The sequence below is a fragment of the Populus alba genome, chromosome 14 (genome assembly GCF_005239225.2).
Source record: "Populus alba chromosome 14, ASM523922v2, whole genome shotgun sequence".
Taxonomy (NCBI): domain Eukaryota; kingdom Viridiplantae; phylum Streptophyta; class Magnoliopsida; order Malpighiales; family Salicaceae; genus Populus; species Populus alba.
Genome location: NC_133297.1, coordinates 2,381,492 through 2,401,141, shown reverse-complemented (window position 1 = coordinate 2,401,141; position 19,650 = coordinate 2,381,492). Strand labels below are relative to the sequence as shown.

Below are 19,650 nucleotides of genomic sequence, written 5' to 3'. Positions count from 1 at the left end.
TAAATTTTTTTTCAAGTTAATCTAATTTATATAAAATATTTAATCACTTACAATTGTCATAACCCAAATTTTGAACTTTTTTATTTTTATTATTTAAAAAAAAAAGATGATGAAAAATAAAAATAAAATAAATGAAGGATGAATTAAAATTTGGGTTAAGGGCAACATGATTGGAAGTTTAAAGATTTAATTAAACTCTTGACTAGTTTAATTAATTAAATCAAGGGTTTAATTGGAGAATTGATTTAATTAAATTTTAGATTATTTTAATTAATGAAATCAAGAGTTTAATTGAAGAATTAATGAGTTTGAGGACTTAATTAAACTTTGATTTAATCAAAAACCCATGACTTAAATAAAATAAACCAAGAGAACCGACTTCGTCTTCATCTTCAGAGCAGCAGACCACACCTTTGCATTTTAATTCACTGCTACAGTAGCAGTGAATTATAATTCGCTGCTACTGTAGCAAGTGAATTATAATTCGCTGCTACTGTAGCAAGTGAATAATAATTCGTTGGGCAGGCGTGCGCTACGCACGCCGAAAGGAAAGTGTTTTCCTTTCTTTAACAGAAGGAAAACACTTTCCTTTCTCAAAACAGAGATTTTATGTTGACAGGCATTAAGTTTCCGTTGACTTACTGTTTGATATTGTTATCAAACATGGGAAAGTAAGGAAAACGAATTCCAGGAATTCGTTTTCCTTGAAACAAACAAAGCATAAAGGTATATAAACTCAATTATAATGGAGAGGAGATATTTGATTATGTGAATATAATTTTTTTTTGAATTAATTTAGTATTTGTTAAGTACTCCTTTCTGAACTTAATATTGTTTGGGTACGTTTCATCACCGTTTACATGATTTGTTTTAAGATTTAGAAGTGATAATTCTTTCATCCTTTGTTTGAAATACTATAAGGAATCTAAAGGATAAAAATGGATATCATGGGTTAGGTGGTGCGGTTTGGGATTTTTAACACTCAATCAACCCGATCCGACCTGACCGTATGCCCTATACTTCTTTTGTCTTTATATTTGATGGTTTATGGATTAAGTTTAATAATAGTGCAAGGTGTACAAATTAGACCTAACATTAAAGGTGTAATAACAATTGCAGTACATGATGTAGATCCGTTTCTAAATGTGAATCCATTATAATTTGCAATATAAACTTAATCTAGGGATATATATAATAACCACAAAATATTTAGTTGACAGGATAAATCTAATAAATCTAACTTGCTCGAGTCCAAAAAAAATAAATAGGTTTGTATATAATTTGTAAATTATTAAAAGTTAAATTTGATATAATTACAAGTTTTTAGAAGGTTATGGGTTTCTTCAAAAATATTATTCAAAAGTTTTTTGAAATTAATTTTTTACTTATTTGCAATATATTTAAATAATGTTAATGTACTTTATTAAAGAGTTCAACAAAGTTTTCACTTAGTTTGCTGTCCTTTTCGCTTCACCGTTGTATTTTTCTTTTTCTTTTATCCTCCATCTATTAATTTTTTTGGAATAAGTCGATATATTGAACTTGCTTTATGGAATAAGTCCATCTATTAATTGATGGGGTTGCTTTATGTATAACTCTCACTTTTATTGTAAGAAAAAAAAAAAAAGTTTTAATTTTTAAAGTGAATGGATTCCTTTTTTTTTATTTTAAGATCTTTACTCCTTAAGTGACTGGCTGATACTAAATACAACTACTCACTAACAATTTTAAAAAATTATCATTAAAGTTATTCTGTATTTTATATATAACTTGCTTCATATTCCTTGTTATAATTTATTTTTGAGTTATTCTCTAATTTATATTTTTTCACTTTTCAAACAATACAAAAAAAATGAAAAAATAGTAGCACTGAAAAGAAGATGCAGAGTATCCTAAAAATGGTTAGAAATAGACTTTTATATTTTCCATGAGTGGTGGACGTTCATCACAATACTGTACACATGCGATATTCCTGATGAAAACCTTTATGCTTATGAATTATTTTTAACTTTTTTTGCTTAATAAATTTCCTCGTTATTTACTCCTTGTCATTTTCTCAGATTGGTTATGATCACTGCTACTGAATATTACTGCTCACCAATCATCTGAAATAATATAATCAAAGTTATTCTTATTTTTTTATATCACTTTATATTTCTAAGGAAAACCTTTATGCTTCTAACCTTTTTGCATAATAAATATGGGAAGATAAGAACAAGTGATTTGTAATTCTAACATACATACATTTCATTCTAAATAAAATAATTCTTTCAAATCAAATCTGTTACTTAAAAATCAATTCAATTAGATCAGGATTTGGTTCTGGACAGCGTAGAAAGATCATAAGAAATCATGACTGGTGATGTAAGCCGTTCATAACTCGAATATTTATTTATTTCTGGCCTTTTCCGATAGATTAAATTGATCGTTGCAAGTTGCAACTTTTCATTACATCGCCATCCGTTTTAGCCTCTAATAAGGTTTACTTCTTAATGATGCCGTCGACTTCCTTGCTTCATTTTGTTTGCGTCCCTACATACACAACACCATGCATAAGAGATGCTTTCAATCGATCGATCCAAAGTCAATTGCATTTTGTTCCTTCCACTCGTGATTACTTCACCTAGCTACTTCTTCTAAACCTACAAATATTCACGTGAAGTCTCACCTGCAAGTCTTTCTTACATATATTATACTTATATTTCGATCTATCCCTTTTCTCAAGAAAACTATTTAATTTAATTTTCTCCCTGCAGGGTCTTTGCGATCTCTCTTTCACTTGTATATATGCTGCCAAAGACATCAAGGATTTTTGCCTGAACCAGTGTCCGAAGATCTTTCCACAACCCAGGTAAAATTCGTTTCTCTGGCTGGCTATCCAATTCGGAGAAACAATTTCTGGGTGAAATATGTGTTATTTTATCTTTTGGATAGTTGACACTTTCGTTCTTTTTCTTTTTATCTTTCGGGTAGCTGCTCGTTCTTTCCTCATGTGTCAAAGGTAATCGAAGCATTGTCGGAAAAAATACGAGGAAAATATCTACATGGTCTTGCTAAGGAAAAACTAGGAAACAGCAAATTGAACCATCTAATTTCGAAAAAGATTCTATGTAACAATCAATGGATATGATCATATCCAAGCTCAGAAAGAATAAGTAGGTATGTATAGCCAAAACAACGATAAACACGTTGAGTTGTCAGACCACAAGGCAAGAAGAACTAAAGGCAAACAAAACTATAAGAAGATGAGCAAGCAAGAAGATTACATATTATTCATTTCTTGTAACAATAAAAAATAAAAACAGCAGAATTACATAATGCAGATAATCTCCTTAGTGTTTCATCCAAATTTATTAATTTGCTTCTAATTGATTTTCTGGACAATCTAGTGTACGAATCATATTCACTTCGAAGTAGCAACTTTTCCAACTGGTGACCTAGAATCACGAAGATGCTTCTCCCTTGACAGTAATTTAGCCATCCTATACAGACGTCAAAAAAAAAAAATCAGCAAGATGAAATAAGATGCCATAGAAATCAATATAATATATAGACTTGAGGAGATATATACTTTATGAGAGCCTCTTCATTTGTCATCTTATCAACAGGTGTAAAGACTCCAGTGCCTAAATCCACCCTTGATACTGGTTTTTTCAACAATTTCTCACCCACTTTCACAAGATTCTCCAAATTCTCTTTCGTGGCAACATCCACGGACGAAAGTGTTCCGGTCAGCGTGTCATCCTGCATTTCACACATATCTTATAGTCAGGGTTCATCGTTTTCTAGTTTTAATGACTTCGTGGGAGAATATAATTTAGTATCTTGAATAACCACATGAGCGTGATATACACCTGAATTCGAATATAATTTTCCTCAGAGTGGAGGGCTTGGAAAACAGTGGAAATATGAAGATCAACCATGTCGCCACTAGCTTCTGTAAACACATCCACTAACGGAGTAGAATTGTCACTAGTCAACCATCCCAAGACACCCCACTTGGCTGCTTCATCTGCATCATACTTTTCTTCAGATTTTGCTGTGCCAGTCCCCAAGGACAGGACTAGGAATCGACCATAATCCATAGGCGCTGCGGGGAAGAAGTCAGGATTCTTCCGAGTGATTTCCTTGGAAACTTCGCTCATGGCAACTAAAGTCTGGAAATTCAAAAGGAAATGAATGATAGGATTCATCAATATGTTAAGAGTTATGCAAGTTCAAGAGCTGAAGAAAAATGATGAACATACTGGATTATTTGCTGCCACACCACCATCAATCAGATTGAACTCTCTAACTTTGCCTGATGGGTCCTTGGTTTCAAAATAATGGGCAGGGAGGTAGGTTGGGGCAGCTGAAGTCCCGATGCATATATCAGATAAAAGGGCATCCGTGGATGGGTCGTTCTTCACCTAAAGAATAAAGCGGTACGTCTTGTAATTATGGACATATACTTTGCAGTGTGAAGCGATTCTTTTCTCAAGCAACACATAGAATTTTAAGAGTTGTGTTTGTATATATAACGAACCTGATAGCTTGAAAAGATCGTTGGCTGAAGGCGTTTGATGTCAAAAGTTGGGATCACAATGTTTGTCATGGTCTGGTGCAGGCGTTTATCTCCTAATTTTTCCTTGACAATGCTATGCAGAAATTTGCCATCGTATTTTGGTCCTCTCAAACTCTTTATCAGTTTTCCAGCAGAAGCCAATGGAGACCTATTGCCAGAGAGTATACAGTTAGTATCTAGACATTTGAATGAGGGAAAAAAAATAGTTTTAAAGCAGTACTTGATATACTATATTTAACTCTTTATCATGGCATTCATATATGGGATTATTACCCGTCCTGGGGAAAGATTTTAGGGCAGTTCTCAAGGTAGAAGTCATTAATGTCTTTGGCGGCAAATAAAGGGCGGTTTTGCTCGTTCGGGGCAGCTAGCATAGCAGTCACGAGGCCACCGGTGCTGGTGCCTGAAATCACATCGAAGTAGTCTGCAAGTCTTGCGTCTGCACCATCCAGCTTCTACAATTTGAATAGCAAAACATGCTAGTCAGTGATAGGAGATGCATGAAATTACGGAGTATATATTTTATACCTGGAGAAAGTAATTAAACATTACAATTATATACCGATATAAATAAAACTATTATCCTGCATGCAAGTGTGATTTATTCTTATCTACTCTTTTTTATACCTCAAGTGGACCAAGGAATCGCTCCCTTTACGTAGTTTCGTATTCTACTCTATTCTATATATCATCATGAGCTAGCACAGGCATAAGAAAATGCATGATCTTGCATGTCTATTTGACATGCATCAATACGTCCTTAAAGAGACCGATTTCTAGACTACCTGAAGCTCGGACTCTAGAAAGGCTAGGATAGTTCCCGGTATGATTCCTCTTATTCCACCTCCATCGATGCTAAGAACAGTGATTTGGTTTCCAAAAGTTGGGGGTTGAATGGGTGATCTTAAAGTCTCGATATGAGAGATTGAGGAGGAATTTATAGGCATTGCTAGCTAGTAGTACTGATCGAGAGCCTAGAAGCGGAAGAGTTAGAGGTGTTTAGCTTAAACTTTCTGACAGCCTTGGGAGATGTATATAGCTAGTGCTGAAATCCAATCAAGTTTTGAAACTTGTAATTTCCCAAAGGGAGTGTGGAGGTATTTATAGACTTCTGTGCTTCATGAAGCATGGAATTTTCAATTGAGTCGAAAGATTTTTCTCGCCCAAATTTAACCTTGTATAATTTTCTTGGACGGGGTCAAATTTTGAATGAATCCAATTATTCTGACAATTCTGAGCTGACACGGTTCAAGGAGGACCCACAACATTAAGTAAGAGAGAACAATTGAAGATTTCAAATTTATAAATCAAACAAAGATGACAATTAAACTGATTTGGTTCGTTTAATTATACAATTAACTTATTTGTTGTCATTAATCAAAGGTCATTAACTTATTAAACAAATCGATTCAGTCCGTGAATTTATAAAGAAAACTGATTAATCAATCTCTTATAGTTGAGGAATGCATCATTAACCCCAAAACTAAGCCAATGCTGTATCTTTCGTTAGGCCCAGCCTTCGCGAGAGGACAGCGAAAGGATAATGAAAAAAAACTGGATGCCATGCCGTCTAACTGGATGTGTAATCCGATTGTTATTAGTTATTAATTTATCTTTAATTTATGTAATTTTATAGATAATTTTTTTTTATTAAAATTAAAGATTAATAAAAAAAAAAGTGAATTTTAAGGATGCATGTTGTTAATATTCCAAAATAAAAATATATATATAAAAGATAAAAATATATTTGGTTAGAAAAAAAATAAAATACAAAATAAATATATTTTTAGAACAATTATAAGCAAATTTTTATTTTTTAAAAAAAATGAGTATGGATCTGGCATGGTTTTTAGCTTCAAGCGTTTGGCTCATGCCAGACCCCAACATGGGTCTGACATGTGCATGGACCTGGTTTTTTTCTTAACAATACATTAGAAGTTCATAGGGAATTATTAGTTAAATATCTTAATATCATTCAACATATTTACATGATATTTTGATTCTTGATAAATCATTATTTTTTTTGTCTCACAAAATTATAAAAATTCAAGTATTAAACTCAAGTGTTTTGGATCAAACAACTGTCAGGTCTAATTATTTTGGATCTGATAATTATACCAGACTCTACTTGGTTCTGGCAACCATCTTGGGTTGTTATTCACCTAAAGCATAAGGTGGCACGTGTTGTTAGGACATATATTTTGCAGTGTGAAACAATTCTTTTCTCAAGTAACATGTAGAATTTTAAGAGTTGTGTTTGTATATATAACGAACCTGATAGCTTGAAACGATTGTTGGCTGAAGGCGCTTGATGTCAAAAGTTGGGATCACAATGTTTGTCATGGTCTGGTACTGCAGGCGTTTATCTCCCAATTTTGTCTTCACAGTGCTTACAGTATTTTGGTACTCTCAAACTCTTGATCAGTTTTCCAGCAGAAGCCAATGGAGACCTGTTGCCAGAGAGTATACAGTTAGTATCTAGACATTTGAATGAGGAAAAAACAAAAGAGAAGCAGTACCTGGCCATTCCCGTCATGTTTCTCAAGGTAGAAGTCATTAGTGTCTTTGTCGGCAAATAAAGGGCGGTTTTGCTCATTAGGGGCAGCTAGCATAGCAAGAGGCCACCGGTGCTGGTACCTGAAATCACATGAAGTAGTCTGCAGGTCTTGCGTCTGCACCATCCAGCTTCTACAATTTGAATAGCAAAACATACTAGTCAGTGGTAGGAGATGAAATTATGGATTATTTTATACCTGGAAAAAGACATTACAATTATATACTGATATAAATAAACTATTTTCCTGCACGCAAGTGTGACTTATTCTTATTCTACTCTATTTTATACCTCAAGTGGAACAAGGAATCGTTCCCTGTAATGTCTTTTTCCAGGAATCGTTCCCTGTAAAGAAAATCTGAAGACGTGAGTAGAACAATTTGTTCTAATGGTTTGTTTACTGAAACGTGAACATACAATCTTGATTGATGCATTACACTGCCATTAGCAGAGTATTTAAAGTTTACTGAAGATGACATATACAAGGATTCAAAGAGCTAGCCAACTAAGGATTATCTTGAGTGTTTATCTTGATAAGCATGAACAAGGACATGAGGCGGCTTTCATGCATTGTCAATTCTGACTTGGAATCACAGTCCCTTTTACTTTCGGATGAATCACAGCAATCTCCTTATCTTGTTAGACTACCATTCTGACTTGAATTTGTTACCCTTGAAGACATCTTTATCTCCTGACTTTTCTCCATTAAACTCGGAAGTTTTGTAGAACAATGTGGGCAGCATCGTAGGGAGCTTTGTGAGAGAATTCTGTCTTATCACTCCACTAGCATAGACACCCTTATCTCTCCACTGAACTCTCACAAAGCTTGTTGTAAGATTGTGTTGTGCTAACACCCTGTACGTAGTTTCTTATTGTACTCTATTTTTATTATCATCATGAGCTTGCACACGCATAAAAAATGGATGATCTTGCAGGTCTATTTGACGTCATGCATCAATACGTCCTTCAAGAGACCGATTTTTAGACTGCCTGAAGCTCGGACTCTAAAAAGGCAAGGATAGTTCCTGGTATGATTCCTCTTATTCCACCTCCATCGAGATAGGAAAAGATTTTATAGTTCAAAAGGAACTTGTGTTAGTTAATTAGAAACTTGATATTATTTTTATCTTATAATCCTTTTTATAAATACAATTCAGGATTTTACATTACATGTTGAATATGAATGAAGAGAAATTTGAAAATGATATTTGCTTTTTGGTTTTTTTAATATACTCTCAATAATTATTAAAAAAAAAGTGAGTTATCAAAACTCCATTTTTTACATTTTTGATACCATTAGAAAAATCTCGACGAGATAATTATAACCACATCTTGAAAAAATATAAAAAAAAAAATCTTAATTAATTAGAGATTAATTTAAGGTTAAAGTAGTTTAAGGGTTTTGTTTAAGTTAATTTGAGGTTTGGTTAAAGTATCCAACCCTAACTCCTAAACTATATATCTTAACTCAAAATTAATTCCAAATCTTAACCTTAAATTAACCATAAACAAAATCCCTAAACTATTTTAACCCCTTCTTTTTAAAAACTTGTTATTTATCAAATATGTTTTCAATATGTTTATCAAATTGTTTAAAAATATTTTAAAAAAACGTACCTCTTAAATTTAAAGAATTGTTTTTTGTAATATTTTTAAATATTATAATGATCATTGTAACATTTTAAAAAATGATTTTATAATTTATAATTCTTAAGATTTTAAACGCTACTATCATGAGAGACCTGAAGGTCAAGATATTGTTGCCTTTTGTTTTCTTTACAGGTCAAGATATCAGCTATTGATCGTGGTTGTAGCAGGGACAAATGGGTAATAAAGGACTGAGAAATACAGGTCCTCGATCGCACCTATTTGTTAGATCAGCGCTAGCATCACATTCCGACGCGGATAATTTTTCTTTTTTGAGAATTATTTTCTCTGTGAAGAAATTCTTCAAAACAAAATGATAAACGAAATTATCAAAATCATAAACAATCATTTTATTTTTCTATAAATAGTGATTCAGATTTTTAGGGGTCAATTTTAAAATAATTACTTTATAATAAATGCACCCAATTATTAAAAAAAATATTCAAGGTCAAGCAGCAGCCACTTTGGAACTCTTGGGATATTCTTCAAAATAAAATGTTAAACGATATATAAATGCTTACGGTCAAGCAGCAGCCATAAAGGAACCCTTGGGGTATCAAAGTCTGGTCTTCATTTGCTTCAAATGAAAATGTATTTTTATTTATAGGACATAGTTGTCAAACATTCTCGTCCGTAAAAGATCAGGGTGATTAAATTATTATATCAATATGTGAAATACTAGATCAGTCTAGTCAATTGTTTTTATCGAAACAATATTTTATTTTTATTTTTATCATTTTGATTTTTTCTTGCTTAGCATATTATGTGTATAGCCATTTGTTTTAATGTGAGTTTAGTATTGTGATATAAGATATTCTTTAAAAAGATTTTTTTACTTGAAAATGTGTTAAAAATATATTGTATTTTATTTTTAATATTAAAATAAAAAAACACTAAAAAAAATTAAATTTATTCCTTTCCAAATACATTTTTAAAAAATATCTAGAAATAAAAAATACCACACCTATTTTATACCTTATCCAAGCTGTAGGTCAACAGGACAAAGAGATAAAGATAACATTGTCAATAGCCTCGTCGCGTCTTTTATCCAAAGGAGATTTTAATTTCGACAAAGAGGAGACAGTAGACCACAAATTAAAGAAAGGCTTGATTAATAGCTGGTAAGATTTTAAATTTGATATTTAAAAATTATTAATTCGAGTTTTATAAATTTTAAAGTTATTAAAAATTTATATAATTATTAATTTCAGAGCTAATAAAATTAATTAAAATGTACATAAATTGATCTGAACATCTACATTAATAAATAAAAAAATAATTAAGTGAGGAATAAATTAAACATCTATCGCCCAACATAATTTTTTTTTATTTGGAAACTAAAATGAAAGTTTTAACTCAAACATTATCATTTATAGCTTCTTTTTTATATATATTTAAAAGTATTTTTTGTAAAAACATTATTTTTTTAATTAATATTATTTTAGTATTTTTAGATAAAATATGTTCATATCAAAAATAATTTTTAAAAACTAAAAAGTTATTATTTTAATATATTAAAAAAATATTTTAAAAAACACTCATTACCATACTTTCAAACAATATTTTACAACTTGTAATAAAGATTTTTATTTTTAATGTTATTAAAAAAAATGTGTTAAGATCGTATCGCAAGAAACTTAATTAACTGTTTGCATGTTGTTAAAATCATGGAGGTTTAGAAATTGTCTGAGGCCTGCACACATAGGGAGGCTTTCCTTGTAACTTGTAGGTAATTAATGTCTGTGTTGAGTTCACATTATTACAATTGGTCAAGACTTGTCATTTTTTTTTTAATTGATATGAGTATTTGTCAGCTTTAACATATCTAAACTAATCTTATAAATTTTAAAATTAACAATCATGTAAATTTCTAGTGGCTATCATATTAGTAATCACATTACTCGAACCTAAAATCATAAGAGTAACAAATCTCATGTCTCAAGCTCTTATCTCTAAACTAGCCTATGGTTTATTTACTAACCATAAATTAAGTGAGATTTTTTATTCTCAGAATTAAGTGAGATTTTTTCTATTTTATCATAAATAAAAAATCTCACATGTTTACTTTGAACTTCGTGTTCAGATTTATTCTCAGATTTAATAAATACGATGAATTATGTTCCTAAAAACACAAATTCATAATTCGAAAAACATAATTAGGAGTCCTTAGTATGCAATTGTTGCACCTTGGCCAACTCTACGGCATGATTAAGAGTACTTCCTTTAGATGAAATTGTGCAATTGGTGTTGCTCAGGTTTTGTTTTTTCCTTCTTTTTGGAGCTAAAACTGAATGTACACACATATTGTATACTTATTCGACAGAAAACATTACAATTTCACACTTAAATTCACTATATTTATGTTCGGATCAAAGATTTTTAACGAGTTATATAATGAAATGTAAATTCTCTACCTCTTCGAAAAGCTAGTAGCAAGACTAAGGTCATGTTTGTTTTCTAGAAAGTAGTTTTCGGGAAACTATTTTTCAAACTTCCCTTTATTTGTTTGTCATTAGAAAAGTTGGTCAACGGAAAATACTTTCCAGTCAATTTCAATCAAAGAAAAATTTAACTTGATTTTCAGGAAAGTGTTTTCCCTTTAACTATGTTTGTTTTCCGGAAAGTGGTTTCCGGGACATCACTTTCCAAACTTTCTTGTGTTTGTTTGCTAGTAGGAAAGTTGGTTAATGGAAAACACTTTTCAGTAAAAGGAAAAATTTGGCTTGGTTTTCAAGGAAAGTGTTTTCCTGAAAAATTTGAGGGAAAAACACTTTCCGGAAGTTGTGAAAAATTTAAAAATATCATTATTTGCTGATTATATCAAATTTGATCCTCAAACTTTTGATTGCTATATATATTTTGTTTTGAATATTTATTTTTCAATTTCATCTCTTAAAATTTTATTTTTATATTAACTTTGATCCTTATTTTTATAATTGCTATTTGCTTTTTCCTTATCATATTTTTATTAAAAAAATTTTTTTATCTATCAAATTTGGTCCTTCATTCTTTTGATTGTTACTTATTTTATTTGAAATAATTTATGAAATGTTAATTATTATTATTTTAATTTCTTCATCTTTCATTTTTAAAAAAAAAAATTAGATTTGATCTCTATTATTTTGATTATTATTTATTTTATTTGAGATAATATATGAAATTATATTTTTTTCTCAATTTCATTATCATTCAACTTTTTAATTTTTAAGATTTGTTTCTCATTATTTTAATAAACTTGAGAAAAATAAAATATTAATAATTTATTTTCCAGCTTATTTTTCATGACATAACCAAACACTGGAAAGTGTTTTCCAATTTATTTTCCATTACATTACCAAACATCGGAAAATACTTTCTCGGAATTCACTTTCCAATTCAAAAAAAAACTACTTTCCAGCAAACAAACGGAGCCTAAAATTTTAGATTTTAGATTGAACTATTTTGTATGTCTATTTTTTTTTAATATAAACAGTACTATACAATTGATGATGTTTGGAAAATTCAAGTAGTCTAAAACAAGATTTATATATTGAATAATCAATTAATTTTTTAATTCCTGGAATTTGATTTTTTTAGCTAAAATTTTAGATTTTAGCTAAGTTTTTGTTTTTTTTTTCCTTGTTTTTGAAGCTAAAAATAGATATACATATATTGTGTATACTTATTCGACAAAAAACGTTACAATTATATACTTATATTGACTATATTTATGTTCAGATGAAAGATTTTTAAAGGGTTAATAAGAAGTAAATTTTCTACCTCTATGGAAAAGTAGCAGCAAGACTAAAATTTTATATTTTAGATTGAACTAGTTTACATGGGCGCATTATGCTTTGATTGAGAAAAATACTTTTAAATACAAAATTAAATATACAAGGAATTTAGGTGAATTTTTTAACGTTGTTATTAAAGTTGTTAAACTTGATAACATGGTTGTTTTGATTTTTTTTCCATCAAAAAATAAATTTTTTTATTAATATAATTTTTTTTTATCTTAGTGAACACAGATTTTTTTTTTATTTGAATCATTGTCATGTTAAAAAAATATATTTTATAATTATTAAAGTAATTATTTTTAAAAAATATCAAAAATACTATATCATTATTTTACGAGTGATTGAAAGCTGAAAATATTATAAATATAATAAAATTATGTTATAAATATATTTAAAAATTTGAAGAATAAAAAAAAAGATATGAATTGGATTTTCATGAACTATTATTTTTAAATCAGATATATAATATTTAAGAATCATGTAATAATAATATTTAAACCAGGTATATTTTCAGGTTAGTTCTCGAGCTCGGTCTGACAACTATAGTTGACACCGAGGCAAGCTTGAGACTTTGGTCCTTGAAACCGGGAAAAAGGAAAAAGGAAAAAACTTTCATACAGGGCCAAAAAAGCCTTACTTCTTTTCTAGCCCTTTACTTGAAAATTCAGGGCCTGATTTAAACCCGGCAAGTATTGGAGACGTAACAAGCCCGTCTAGTTTCAGGGCCCATTACCCAAAAACTATTAATTATTTAACCTTTCAAGGGCATAAGAAATTAGCAGTCTCTGTCTTGCTCACAAAGTAAAGCTCTCAAGAATAATTTGTGTTTGGCCGGAGAGAAAATAATCCCGAAAGCGAGGAAGGAATGTCAGGTATGGAGAGACTGCAAAGAATGTTTGCAGGTGCAGGAGGTGCGTTGGGCCATCCACCACCAGATTCTCCAACACTTGATTCCTCTGAGCAGGTCTACATCTCCTCTCTTGCCCTCCTCAAAATGCTTAAACACGGTACGTTTTTTTTCCAAATCCAAATCCAAAACCTATAGATATAGCATATTTCAGTTTTAGGGTTTAGTTGTTGGTTCTGTGTTGATTTGAATTTGAACCTAGAGTGTAGGGTTTTGGATCTGAAATGAATTTTGGGTTTGCGGTGTTCTTGTTGAATATTTGAGGAGTTGTTAAGAATTGGGTTTTTGTGTGTGTGGATATAGGTAGAGCTGGGGTACCGATGGAAGTTATGGGTTTGATGCTTGGAGAGTTTGTGGATGAATATACAGTTCGTGTTGTTGATGTATTCGCAATGCCACAAAGTGGTACTGGTGTGAGTGTTGAAGCTGTTGATCATGTGTTTCAGACTAATATGATTGACATGCTTAAACAGACTGGAAGGTATTATTTCTTTTTCCTGTCAATTTGATTTAGATGAAATTGTGTGGTTATTTTTGGATATATTTTTTTGTTGTTTGGTGTTGCAGGCCGGAGATGGTTGTGGGGTGGTACCATTCACATCCTGGATTTGGCTGTTGGCTTTCCGGTGTTGATATAAATACCCAGCAGGTTTGCTTTATGTTTATGCTTATAGACATAGCATTGTTATTTTTAATGCTTAGTGTCATTAGTGAACTTTACATTGATTTTACACTGTCCGAAAATGGATTGTTAGATTTAGCCATTCAGTGATTCGTTTACTTGTGGGTGTCCGGGCTTGCGAGTAGGGGATAGGATGACTGTACCTTATGATTCTGTGAACTGTCATCTGGAAAGAGAAAAAAAGTACTGCCTAAAACAGGACAGCTTGATTACAAAAGTCCATTGTGAACATGGGTTAGTAAAAAACCTTAGGAAATGGTGGATGATGCTGCTTGACATGGATATAAGAAGCTTGTTGATAAGAAATGACTGGGGACTCTTGTTTTGCGGAGTGCCTTGGTGACCTGGAAGATTGATTATTCTTCAAATGTGTAACTTTTTCTTTGTTTGTCCTAACCAATATGATTGCCCCCCTGTTTGGGATTTGAACCTCAAAACCTCCAAATGTTGATAAAATGCTTACTTTGCCATCTCATCTAACAGTTTCTCACAATTTTAGCATTTTTAAGTAGATGCTAAAAATCATAATGCCCTCTCTTGTGTTTTCTTCCAATCTTTTATGGATATATACATGTCCAATTTTGCCACAAGTTGTATCAGAACAAAATTCAGGTGCTGTTCTTTCAGAATGCTCCTTGTCTGCTTATATAATTTTGATTCAATTCAGTTTTGCCACAATGCTAAGACTGTGTTAGTGGAGGCAAGGGTTTTTAACGAATATAGCTTTTAGCCAATGCCTTGAAGTTAGTCTTTCTGAACTAGGATGAATTCTTAATTGCAGTTTTTTTTTATATATGATTGTTGCTTGTTTCAGTATTGTTGCTGCTATCTGAACTGACTGGTTTATCATCTTTGATATTAACAGAGTTTTGAAGCTCTGAATCAACGTGCTGTGGCAGTGGTCGTGGATCCAATCCAGAGTGTTAAAGGAAAGGTGGTAATTGATGCCTTCCGTTTGATTAACCCACAAACAATGATGCTTGGCCAAGAACCACGGCAGACAACTTCCAATCTTGGGCATCTGAATAAGCCATCTATTCAAGTAAGTGCATAACAAAACTGTTCTTTTTCCACAAGCTTTTTTTCTGTTGCATCAAGATCTGATATGGTTTTTACTTGAAATTTCCAGGCGTTGATCCATGGATTGAATAGACATTATTACTCAATAGCCATTAATTACAGAAAGAATGAACTTGAGGAAAAGATGCTTCTTAACCTTCACAAGAAGAAATGGACAGACGGTTTGACACTTAAGCGGTTTGATACTCATTCAAAAACCAATGAGCAGACTGTTCAGGTGAGCAAGTTTTATGGGAGTTTCTTTAATCTACGTTTTTGTTGTTTTTATTGTCTTTTCAATGTGTGGGAGAGGGTGCTCGTGATTTTCATTGTCCTATTGTAAATGATCATGCATCATGAACTCCCCATGTTGGAGGTTAATTCTAGTTGAGGACCATTGCAAGTAATTATGACTAGCATGCCATTACTCATCCAACACTAGTGCATTGCCATTACGTGGATTCATAGCTTGTATTACTCATCCCATATAGCATTCCATTCCATTACTTATCCAACATTATGGCAATTGCATCCTGATGGGGTAAACCTCTGTTAACTACCATCTTATCATCAGGGCTATGCCATTTGAATGTTTGATTGCCCTTTGAATGTTTGTAGTCTGGTAGGTATAAGTTAAATACAGTGATATCCATTTTCTGAGTCCTGTAGGGATTGATCTTGATCTGTCTTGAAATCGCAGGAAATGCTGAACTTAGCTATTAAATACAACAAGGCTGTGCAAGAGGAAGATGAGCTGCCACCTGAAAAGCTGGCAATTGCGAACGTGGGAAGGCAAGATGCGAAGAAACACCTTGAAGAACATGTCTCAAACTTAATGTCTTCCAACATAGTTCAGACATTGGGTACTATGCTCGACACAGTTGTGTTCTAGAGCTGGCCTTTCATTTCTCATTCTGTATTCTCTGTTTCAAGTCGAACAATCTTGGTTCATAGTGTACTTTTTGGTTTTTGGCCATTTCGTTTTTTGTGATGCTGTACTGGTTGAGTTGTCATTGTGGATTTATGGAAGACAGTTCAATCACTTGAGATCGCGGGGTGCTCCTTCTGGGCCCCCGTTTGCATGCTGCTGCTTTGTTATTTGGTTGTGAAAGTTATCATTAGCAAATCAAACGATGGTCCATTTCTTGGATTGTTCCTAGCTCGAACTCCTGTTAAAAGTTCACTACAGTTTAACGTTGATAAATTAATAACCTTATTTTTAACCGGTGCTGACTTTGACTTTGATCAATGTGCTAAATTAATAATAAGATGATATATTTGAAAAAAAAAACACATAGGTTACACTAGATATATAAATTAATAATCTTTTTATATAATTAAATTAATAATCTTTTTATATAATTATATATATGCATGATATGACACTAATATTATATATTTTTATATCATTTCTAATTTTTTTTAGTGCATTAAAAAGTTTAAGTGTAACATTTTTTTATCGTAAGAGAAAATATATGATATGATCATTGTTTTTGGATGCATATTTGTACGAGATAGAAACTCCATGTTCTTTGTTGTTTTGATGTTCTCAATAATTTATTATTATTTAATAACTCTAAAGTTATCTAATTTTCTCATGAAATTTTTTCATTTTTAAAAAATATTCAACATCCATTATAGTATGATATTTTATTTTAAAAAAATACATAGAATAATGATAATTAATAATACATAATTTAATGATAATTCATAATCAGTAAATAAGTAATATTTGTATAATCACAATACATAATACACATGTAGTAAGTTTAATGCTTTGAAAAAATAAAATAAAAAAATACATTGATAAATCAATTAGAGTATAAATTAATAAACTCTCATTGTTTATTGTCCTGCTTATCTTTTCATTGCCCCACCGGCCAAGATTTTATTTTTCTGACCTTCTTTGTTAAATATAGAAAGAAACCAATTGTTTTCAAATATCTATCAACCATTGGTGCTGCAGCACAAGTGGGGAAGTAATTTATGGCTTTGGTGATGCGATAAGAGAGGTCCATTTCTTTTCTATAGTCGTCGTAAGTAAATTGACAGAGCTTCAATGGCAGCCGTGCAATGAAATGCTTTTCTACGAACTGGCTGGCAGGTGGGGCATTATTTGCTTTGTTTATTTGAAGGCGCCATTAAAAACACGAGGAAGGTGACACAAAAGCACCCAAGCAGGCACTGGTGAAAGCAAACTTTTGAAAACTAGCAATTAATGGAGTGGAAATCATAATGTGAATCCAAATATAGATTTGTCTTGTTTTACAGCATAAATTAACATAAAGAGTAGTCTTTTTCCACAAGTGAGAGCTCTGCGCTCGACAGCAGGATCCCTATGTTTGGTTGATGAAAGAAGCCAGACCCTTGAACATGCTCTTTGCATTCTCGCAGTCAGGATTTTGGATATGGAAGACGTGATCCTCTCCTTGTATTTCCATAAACTCGGCTGTTCCTTGCCACTCGCTGTTCACCATTTTTTCATAATACAGCCTTCCTCTATCCCTTAATATGTCTTTCTCTGCAACAATAACAAGCAGTCTTTTACAAGCAACACTCTCTAGACTTGGGGATCCATCTGCGAATGGGTTGATTAGAGGATCATCGCATCCTTTCTCCGATGGGCACACCAACAACCACCAGTTGTCCACCATTGATTTCCTCGCCTGATCTGTTACCTCCACGCCAATTGGATCTTTCCCCCAAAAATAAGGAAAGATCATAGCGATGGCTTGAATGTTTATCTGATGACCCAGTTCACAGTCCTTAAGTTTCAATGCGAAGTGATGTGCCATGTTAGCACCACAGCTATCTCCAGCCAAGAACACCCGTCCAAAGTCGACGCAATCGTTAAGCCATGCCTCGCTGCCACCATCTTCCTTGGCATGGGCAGCCACCCACTGAAGCGCAGCCCAAGAGTCATCATACGCTGCTGGGAGAGGATTCTCTGGGGCTCTCCTATAGTCAACTGAAACAAGAAAGATGTTAGCCTCAGCGACTAGCCTGTTGAGGCTGTTGTGGTACTTGGGATCAGAAGCTGATGAAATGAAAAAGCCTCCACCGTGATAGTAGATCACGAGAGGAAGCTTCCGGTTGCCTTTTGCTGAACTGGGACGGTAGAGCCTGGCTGAGACACCAGTTTCTGGTACGATCACCGTGTCTTTAGACAAAACTCCGGTTTCAGGATCTAAGCCAGCATGAGAAACTTCTGTCCCTGCTAGTCTCTCGATGGTTCCATCTTTGTACACCCGAAGGAAAGGAAAAACGTCTCGAGCTATTTCTTTGCTCTGATCCATCTGAAAGCAAGAGAGAGAGAATGGATGCACTAAAGGAGAGCTTCTAAATTCTAATACCAAAAGACAGTGATGATTTTAACTTGACAGAGAGAATGGAGTCTGTTTATATCTGCAAAAGCTGGGACTTGACGTTGCCATGGACCACGGTGAAGTGCCCTTGTCTACAGATGAACAAAAAATTCATATTGCATTAATAATTTAAGTCACACATGGGGAAGCCAGCAGGATTCGTTGACTCATACATACATACATACATATATATATATATATATATATATATATATATATATATATATATAAGCAAGTGTAGTTGTAGTTAAGTTGTCATTGACTTGTGAATAAAGTCGGTGCTAGGGTGGCAGGTGGCTAGTTGAATAGACATTACATCTGTCATGCCACCAGCGTAACTCAATGACTTGTGAGTTCATTCTCTGATTTGAACTCGTTTCATTTTAAACTATTTTTTATTATTTTTACTTATCAAATTTAGACTAATCCCATTAATAAAGATGGGATCACCCTTTTCATCTTTTATTTTTTTCCTGCTAATATTTTATTTTACTCTTCCACCACCTCACTTACAATTTCAGCCTAGTTGTTAAAAATTATTTTTTTTTTGACATAACATAAAAAATATAATATAAACTTGAATTATAAAATCTTAAAATTATAAGTAATTTTTTTAACTAATTATACATTGATAATTTCATTAAATAAATTAAATTACATTAAAATTAAATAAAATAAGTCCGCAATATTATAATCAATGAGTGATTTAAACAAAAATAAGAGATGTAAATAATATGAATTAATAAATTAATGACATGAAGAATTAAAAAATCTCATAACAAAATTTCTTAATACAAGAAAAATCACTAAATAATAGGAAGTACACATGAACCCGGTGACAACTTGGTTGTTCCCATCATAATAAATTATAATGAATCATTTTTAGGTTGCACGGTAATGAGACTAGACTAATAATTAACCAATATAAATTTAATAATAAAATAAATCCCTAAACAATGTCTAATATGCCATAAAAAAATCAAATTAAAAATAATTATTCAAAAATAAATAAACAAATAAATAAAATTTTGTTAAAATTCCTCCATGTAGCCCGTATCTCCAAATTTCATATATTCTTTGTAGATTTAAGTCTTGA

At 32.0% G+C, this 19,650-nt stretch overlaps 3 protein-coding genes and 1 long non-coding RNA gene across 5 annotated transcripts; 2 read left to right on the top strand and 2 right to left on the bottom strand.

Annotated features, from left to right (window-relative positions):
- The first annotated feature begins 2,731 nt into the window (after nucleotides 1-2,731).
- Nucleotides 2,732-4,973, top strand: LOC140954503 (uncharacterized). Its single transcript, XR_012167833.1, has 2 exons — nucleotides 2,732-2,851; nucleotides 3,881-4,973. It is a non-coding gene; the product is annotated as an uncharacterized lncRNA (long non-coding RNA).
- On the bottom strand, nucleotides 3,221-6,956 carry LOC118037617 (patatin-like protein 2). Of its 2 annotated transcripts, none has more exons than XM_073404320.1 (7): nucleotides 6,839-6,956; nucleotides 4,838-5,019; nucleotides 4,526-4,712; nucleotides 4,248-4,409; nucleotides 3,855-4,157; nucleotides 3,572-3,744; nucleotides 3,221-3,482 (listed from the first exon to the last, which is right to left on the bottom strand). In XM_073404320.1, exons 1-7 carry the CDS (start codon nucleotides 6,905-6,907, stop codon nucleotides 3,404-3,406), a joined length of 1,155 nt encoding a protein of 384 aa, XP_073260421.1. In that variant the 5' UTR covers nucleotides 6,908-6,956; the 3' UTR covers nucleotides 3,221-3,403. The 2 variants fall into 2 exon arrangements, with proteins under 2 accessions (XP_073260421.1, XP_073260420.1); XM_073404319.1 differs by lacking the exon at nucleotides 6,839-6,956 and adding an exon at nucleotides 5,350-5,649.
- A 6,356-nt stretch (nucleotides 6,957-13,312) lies between these two features.
- LOC118037574 (26S proteasome non-ATPase regulatory subunit 14 homolog) lies at nucleotides 13,313-16,271 on the top strand. Its single transcript, XM_035043608.2, has 6 exons — nucleotides 13,313-13,548; nucleotides 13,752-13,929; nucleotides 14,016-14,097; nucleotides 14,996-15,172; nucleotides 15,260-15,427; nucleotides 15,890-16,271. Exons 1-6 carry the CDS (start codon nucleotides 13,407-13,409, stop codon nucleotides 16,079-16,081), a joined length of 939 nt encoding a protein of 312 aa, XP_034899499.1. The 5' UTR covers nucleotides 13,313-13,406; the 3' UTR covers nucleotides 16,082-16,271.
- A 1,106-nt stretch (nucleotides 16,272-17,377) lies between these two features.
- On the bottom strand, nucleotides 17,378-18,629 carry LOC118037634 (probable carboxylesterase 2). Its single transcript, XM_035043687.2, has one exon. It carries the CDS (start codon nucleotides 18,483-18,485, stop codon nucleotides 17,526-17,528), a length of 960 nt encoding a protein of 319 aa, XP_034899578.1. The 5' UTR covers nucleotides 18,486-18,629; the 3' UTR covers nucleotides 17,378-17,525.
- Nucleotides 18,630-19,650: the final 1,021 nt, after the last annotated feature.